The 6,890-nt window shown below is 35.8% G+C and overlaps 1 protein-coding gene across 1 annotated transcript; it reads left to right on the top strand.

Moving 5' to 3' along the window:
* Nucleotides 1-498: 498 nt before the first annotated feature.
* On the top strand, nucleotides 499-5,857 carry LOC108557014 (lachesin-like; the record flags this gene model as incomplete). The annotated part of the gene is made up of 3 exons (XM_017913389.1): nucleotides 499-707; nucleotides 776-937; nucleotides 5,640-5,857. Coding segments are annotated over exons 1-3 (561 nt in total), but the record flags the coding sequence as incomplete, so codon positions are not given.
* Nucleotides 5,858-6,890: the final 1,033 nt, after the last annotated feature.

The raw sequence follows: 6,890 nt of genomic DNA, 5'->3' as shown, positions 1-6,890 counted from the left end.
GTCCCCGTTCGTCGTCGCAACGTCTTTTTCTGTGTAAGTAATTTCGTGTGTTTGCCCTCCTCTGCGGAAGATCGCCTTTTCCCTGGTGGATGCGAAGGGCACTTGAAGAAGAGCCATCCGCCGGCCTAAGGGCAAAGCGTACTCAAGTGTGCTCGTACTTCCTTCAGACAATGCAGACTACAAATTGCGCAGCAAATAGCCTAGCAATCTGCTTATACACAGATATAAAACAACCCAGACTCCTCCTATTATTATTTAGTCTGCAGGCAAAAGCTCTGAGTCTACTCTTTTTTTCCACCCCTCCAACCCAGATGCCTGCCGATGCAATAAAAGGAGCGCGCCGATTTTTATTGCGTAATCGGGGGAAGGGGTCGGTTCGTTTGACGTTGCTTCCCTTCTTGAACTTATTTTTATTTTTATTATTTTTTACACTCTCCCCTCCGTGAATGGGTTTAATGGTGTGTTGACGGAATTAAAAAGCATTCTTCTCTATTTTTAGGTGGCTTGGATCCACATCGATCGTCAGATGATCTTGACTATCCATCGTCATGTGATCTCGCGCGTGCCAAGGTTCAGCGTGTCCCATGATAATGCCAAAACTTGGCTTCTGCACGTCAGCAGCGTCCAGCAGGAGGACAGAGGTTATTACATGTGCCAAGTCAATACCAATCCGATGATTAGCCAAGTTGGATATCTGCAGGTCGTGGGTAAATACCGTCCCGCAGCGGGATTAGCCCTTTCGCATGCAAATCGAATGACGAAAGCCGTGTTTCAGTGCCTCCGAATATCCTGGATTCCGAGAGTACACAATCCACGGTTGCCATACGCGAGAATCAGAATATCAGTCTCACTTGCAAAGCCGACGGATTCCCAGCACCGAAGATCATGTGGCGTCGCGAGGATGGACAAGCTATCTCCGTAGAACGTCGCAAGAAAGGTAACAGCAATTAGCACAACTTTATTTTTGATTTATTTACATTTTTTTATTTATTTTTTTTTCTCTTTACTCCTCGGTCGGATTCAATGAAAAATTCATCCCTTGATGTATGCATCCTACCTTTTCCCCATCTTAAATATTTATGGATGGGATACACCCCAGACGGGTGCGAACTTATTCAACGAAAAAGCTCCCGTTTCCAAAATAAAAAGAACAAAAAAGCTAAGAGAAAAAACAACTAAAGAAAGAAACCGTCATACATTATGCACATTCCTCTAACACTATTCAATTAACAAGAAAACCGCTAAATTAGAAATTAACATATTATTTACATTTTCAGCAATTTTGAAATTCCTAAATATACATAATATATAAGTTGCTATTTTTTTTCAATAAAAATGAAATTATTTATATGTAAAGTTTGTTTTGTATATTAAAATTTGGAAAACATATATGACTGATTTAAGAACAATAGGGATGTGGATCAAGCTGCGCAGAGGCGGTTGCTTGTGTTATGAAGACAACTTCCTAGTGAGATTTGCACCGATGAATTTAATTAGATCAAATCGCGCCGTTGGTGTGGGGTGTAAATAGTTGTTTTAAGTTTCTTAATTAAGATGTCTGGATTGAATTGAATGGGATTGAAGGCCTTATATAATAGCGAGGTCGGGCGGCGGCGTTCCCCGATATATAGGGTGTAGACGTCGGAGAATACATTAGATTGTAAAGTAAGTAGACAAACATCCGAGTGAAGGAGTCTTTAATTAACTCCGGCGACCTGCCGGAATTCGGTGGCCCCGCATTCATCCCGAGCCGCCCCCACATCGGAATTCCTCAACGCGTTGTCGATATTAAGCAGAGATTCGATTAAATCGCGGCTTCGGTAAACCATTCGAGATTTATATTTGTCCGCCGCTTGCTGTCTGCCGCCCCCTGGCATCCCGCAGCACGAAGCCGTTGACATTCAGCGCAGGGGGCGCAGAGAAACAACCGTACAGAGTTGATACAGCGATACGATACACCGGGGGGCTTTTTACCTCCTGTTTATCAGATCGCTGCTCGGAATCGGTGTACATGAGGGTTGGGGGTGGCGGACCACCACGGAAAACAGGAGTTATACGTGCGCGATCGCCGCTGCCGCCACCTCGTCGTTCGCGCCCTCCTAAACCTGCTAAATATTGCAGCGGCTAATCTTGCACATTGCGAGCGCCAAACAACCCCTCGACTTTAACAATTCTTGCGCATTGCGAAATATCGTATCATTTATGCAAATAAAATGTGCGAAATAAGGTGAACCGTCCCCCCTTTTCATTCACACTCGAGCATACACCGAAATTATCCAATAAGACGCCCTCAACCCTCGCGCAGAAATAACGAAAAACGCGAGAACGACGAAGGGAAATGAACAACAAGTTAATTACATTTCTTATTCATATATTTAACCAAGCACCGGAAAAAAATACTACCCCTAAATTTAATAAATAATTTTCTCATTTTTTCTTTTGTTTTCATTCAAAAAATATTGAAATACAAATTCAAAGCGAACTAAATTATTAGAAATGTAACTGAATTTAATTACGTCCAGTCCTTAAACTATTTTCGTATATAGAAACACTAACTTGTTTCATTACTCGTAAATGTATATTAGTAATAATTATTATTGACTACAAACTAAAGTTTCAATCAGCTAACATACATATGCACGTTCGCTGCGAAGTCGATTCACTATAATATTTCAAACCTCAATACGCCAAATACATCATCAGAAAGGAAGTAGGTAACCGTTTTGTAGTAAAGTTACATAAGCTATTTTCAATATTCTTATACACAAGTTGTAAACGTTATATCAAAACTAGGATTATATATAAATGGATATGAAAAATAAAGGAAGAATGATGTACAGGAAGCGTCAGATTCATAACATCATAAATATATAAAGGCTATCTCAGTTTCCTTTCAAAATTTTATAATAACATTTTTTTAACTCCTGTAATTTTAACACTATTCACATTATTTGTAGATAAATAAAATTATTTAATAAACAAATTAAAATTTCTTAACAATTGATTTATTTTGTAAATATTTTTGTACTTTTCAGTAAGTTGAATAGAAAAAAAGATCGGACTGAAAAGTTAAAGTTATGTTCATGTTTCTTAACATGCATTTTTTCTAGAGACAAATACAAACTGTAACCGTTCTCGAATAAAGAGTTTGAGTAAAGTGTAAGTAATATGACATGAAGAAGGTCCTCGTCCTCACGAATAGAGGATCAGTTTGAAAATTACATGACTTTGCTCCTTCAATTTCATCATGAGGAGTAAACAAGTTTGTAATAATTTAAAGTTATATGGCTTCCATCCACTTTTTCGACTCCCATCTGCGGTGAACATTCATTCGGATGAGCCCAGAGTTTGCAATACTTCCAAAAAAAAACATACATTATTAACATCGAGCTTAAATAATGCACACATTTATTATGCAATTCGCTGAGATCTTATTTATTTCTTTTGTCATACGGATTTAATGAAATCTGTAAACAGGAAGCAGAACAGAAAGATGAAACCAAAACCGAATGTTATGTTTTTTAAAAGCCGTATCCTACGTTTTCATTTATCAAGGCTATGACAAAAGACGGTATTCTACAGGGAAATTTCATCCTATTATAAATTTCTCTGGGAATAAAAGTTTAAGATAAAAAAAATATATATATATATCTACACGTATAGAAGAATAAGGAGGAACGGCGGTTATTATCCCAAAACAAGGGGGAGTGCGCTCAACACTGGAGATGGTGATAGCTATCTCCACCCTGCGCGCTTTCACTTGGGGATGAAAATAATTTCAGTTCTCTATATATTTTTTTATTCTTCTTATTCTTGTATCTGTGTGTGTATTATTATTTATTTTATTTTTTGTCGTGTTCTGCTTCGGGAAAACGGGTTAATTGTCGACATAATAAGGTACGAGTCGCACTATGCGAGATAGGGAGGAGAGATCCTGAACGTCTGTCGTGAACATTGCACAGCCGCATAATTAATATCCAGAATGTATGAAATTCAATTAGATCTCAAGATCCCCGGTCCTCCAGACCCCTCCTAGGCTTTAACATGGAAATGTGTTCCGTATACAAGCATAACCTCAATAATACATACATACATACATATACATACAAACAACACCACTTTTCCGTTCATAAAATTAATTAATCATATCACTTTCGGATTTCGCTAATCGTGCACATAATTAATGGAAGATCAAGAGCGATTTAGAGAGTGAGAGAAAAAAAATATGTATGTAAGAAAGACATAGTTAAGCCAGTTAAATCCAGAGAATTACGAACGGAACAAACAGTATTGGTGTTAAGTTTGTTGTCTGGGAAGATAATCTGGTAAGCTTCGAAAGGCCTCGGGATATTTGAGTTTACTGTCGAGGTGAACGTTTTCTCACAAACATTTATTCAAATTTCACGCAGCAAACTTTATAATAACTTTCAAAAAAATATATTTAATCTAACAAAAAATGACAGAAAATATTTTTTTTTTTACAGAAATGTAATTTTATAATTTTGAAAATTCAATATTTTTTTTTATAAATCATTTAATGGCAGTTTTATATATTTTTTGTTAGTAGAGATTCGTAGAGATTCAATGCAAAAATTGCATTATAATTTGCATTTAACTATAATTAATCATAAAATCAAAGTGGAAAGACAATACAGTCGTATAGGAACAATAGCAGTAATCGTGCGCTTAATTGAAAGCAATTTTAGTTGAATCTCAAAGCCTCTAATCCCGGATATAAAGATTAGCGTTAGCTAATTAATAATTGCATTTGTGTGGTGGAATTAGATCCATTCCTCTTGTTTTGTTTGTTGCGCTTAATGTTACTTTCTCTCTTTGAATACACACACATATATATATAATTTATTTTGTAATCTTAATGAAGGGAGTGAATAAATGAAAATGACGTGTCTTTTAAAATGTAGAGGGTCGTAAAAAAGAAAGGGGAGAAACGTAATGCGACCACCTTTATGAATTTGTTTTGTTGAAATTTTTTTTAACTTGTTAATCCACATTCATAAAATTTACTTAATCCGTTTTGATATGCTGAACCTCATGACTGTCCATCTGTGATGAACGAAGGCTATTGCTGTAAGCACCGAGAGGGCTCACAAAGGGCCTGGCTTGACCAGGATTCAAACCAAGAAATTGAGGACAAATTATATAAAACCCAATTTCTTTTCCTCTCTCTCTCTCTAAATTACGTTAAAATTTATGAATGAATTTGTTGCGTGATTTTTTTTTAAACTTATTAATCTAATACGATTTGGATCAGGAAAGTCGCATGAGTCGAATCCGGTTCATTAGTTGTCGAATGGGTCACTCGAAGTTGTATGTTTTTACGATCGGAAGTTCATTAAAACGCAAACAGCCACTTGATCGCGAATCGGGGACGCGGATAAAAAATGCATTGGGGTTGCTCTAAAATATGAATAACGTTCCACCCCTATGCTACAATTTTTTTTTTCAGTTTGAAAGTTGTAGGATTTTTATTGATAAACGCGTCGAAATTAGTTGACGTTGGGGGGAGGGTGGTTGACTTGGGCGCTCCTTTATGAACTTCTTAGCGCCGGCCGCCCTTTAATCTAGTGGAGGGCGCTGTAATATAGTGGCCATCTTCTAACTTAATTTATGGCTTACAGTTAACGTATACGACGGAGAGCAGCTCAATCTGACCCGCATCAGTCGAACGGAAATGGGCGCCTATCTCTGCATCGCCACCAACGGTGTCCCACCATCAGTCAGCAAACGCATCATCGTCGACGTCGAATGTAAGTCTGATAAAAATCCTCACTTATTACACCACATTCTTAACACTCGCACTCACAACGCATTCCATCACACTCCAACCATACATATTGTATCAATCACAATTTTTTTACACACAATTTTCATTCATAATTTTATTCACATCATTAATTCCATATTGACATAACGTTATCATAGTATTATAATGAAGAAATTTTCCATTATATTTTTTTTAAAGTAATATTTACACATCTACTGTTTTCAATCATAATTTCTTTCACATCATTAATACCAAATATAATATAAAATCATTCAACAAATACATTTTTTAGTAGTAATAAAAAACACATAATTATAGTTCACACGTCTACTTTCGTTCATAAATTAATTTACATCATTGATTCCATTGAAATATAAATGTTTAAAATGCAGTGAAAACAATCAAATTTTCAATTTGATTTATTTACAGATTTCAGTAATAATTTATAAGGTATAAAGTTATGTAATTAATATCTGAAAATATTTTGATTAATTAAACAAATTAAATTAAATTAAATTGAAAGTAATTAATTTGAAATAATTAATAATTAAATTATAATATAATTAATGAATGTGTAAATATGAATATTTATATAAATTGCAGAAACAGAAAAGCAGACAAAGTTGACGTAAAATTTGTATAAGCTTTTGGAACGTAATGTCTTTAGTTTTGACGTGTTTCTCATGAGATATACATCAAATATGAATATTTAAATGAAAGCTGAACAAGTAAAGAATATCTATATAAAGCATATTTATGGATTTGGCGAAATAAACCTTCAAAGTTGACGTGATGATATCCGAAGTAGCAGAGTCTCGGTTCCTCGAAACTTTTGTATCGTAATGTCTTTGAGCACCCGCATAGTTCTTTTATCGATCACACTTTACATATCTGCGCCTTTCAATCCAGACTTCGCGAATTTACTTAGCACATCGTTGAAAGAAAGGAAAAAAAAAGGATACAAGGATAAAAATATATATAGATCGACGAGGACGAGGACGACCTCGATCATTGCATGCCGTTCGATCATTTACACCGTCTCGACTCCTAATCAATCACATCGCGCTTTTTAGTTATTAGGAGAAGGAAAAACAAAAAAAAAAAA

The sequence above is a fragment of the Nicrophorus vespilloides genome, unplaced genomic scaffold (genome assembly GCF_001412225.1).
Source record: "Nicrophorus vespilloides isolate i.1.1-1 unplaced genomic scaffold, Nicve_v1.0, whole genome shotgun sequence".
Classification (NCBI taxonomy): domain Eukaryota; kingdom Metazoa; phylum Arthropoda; class Insecta; order Coleoptera; family Silphidae; genus Nicrophorus; species Nicrophorus vespilloides.
The sequence above is the reverse complement of the archived record's forward strand: the minus strand, read 5'-3'. Positions and strand labels throughout refer to the sequence as shown.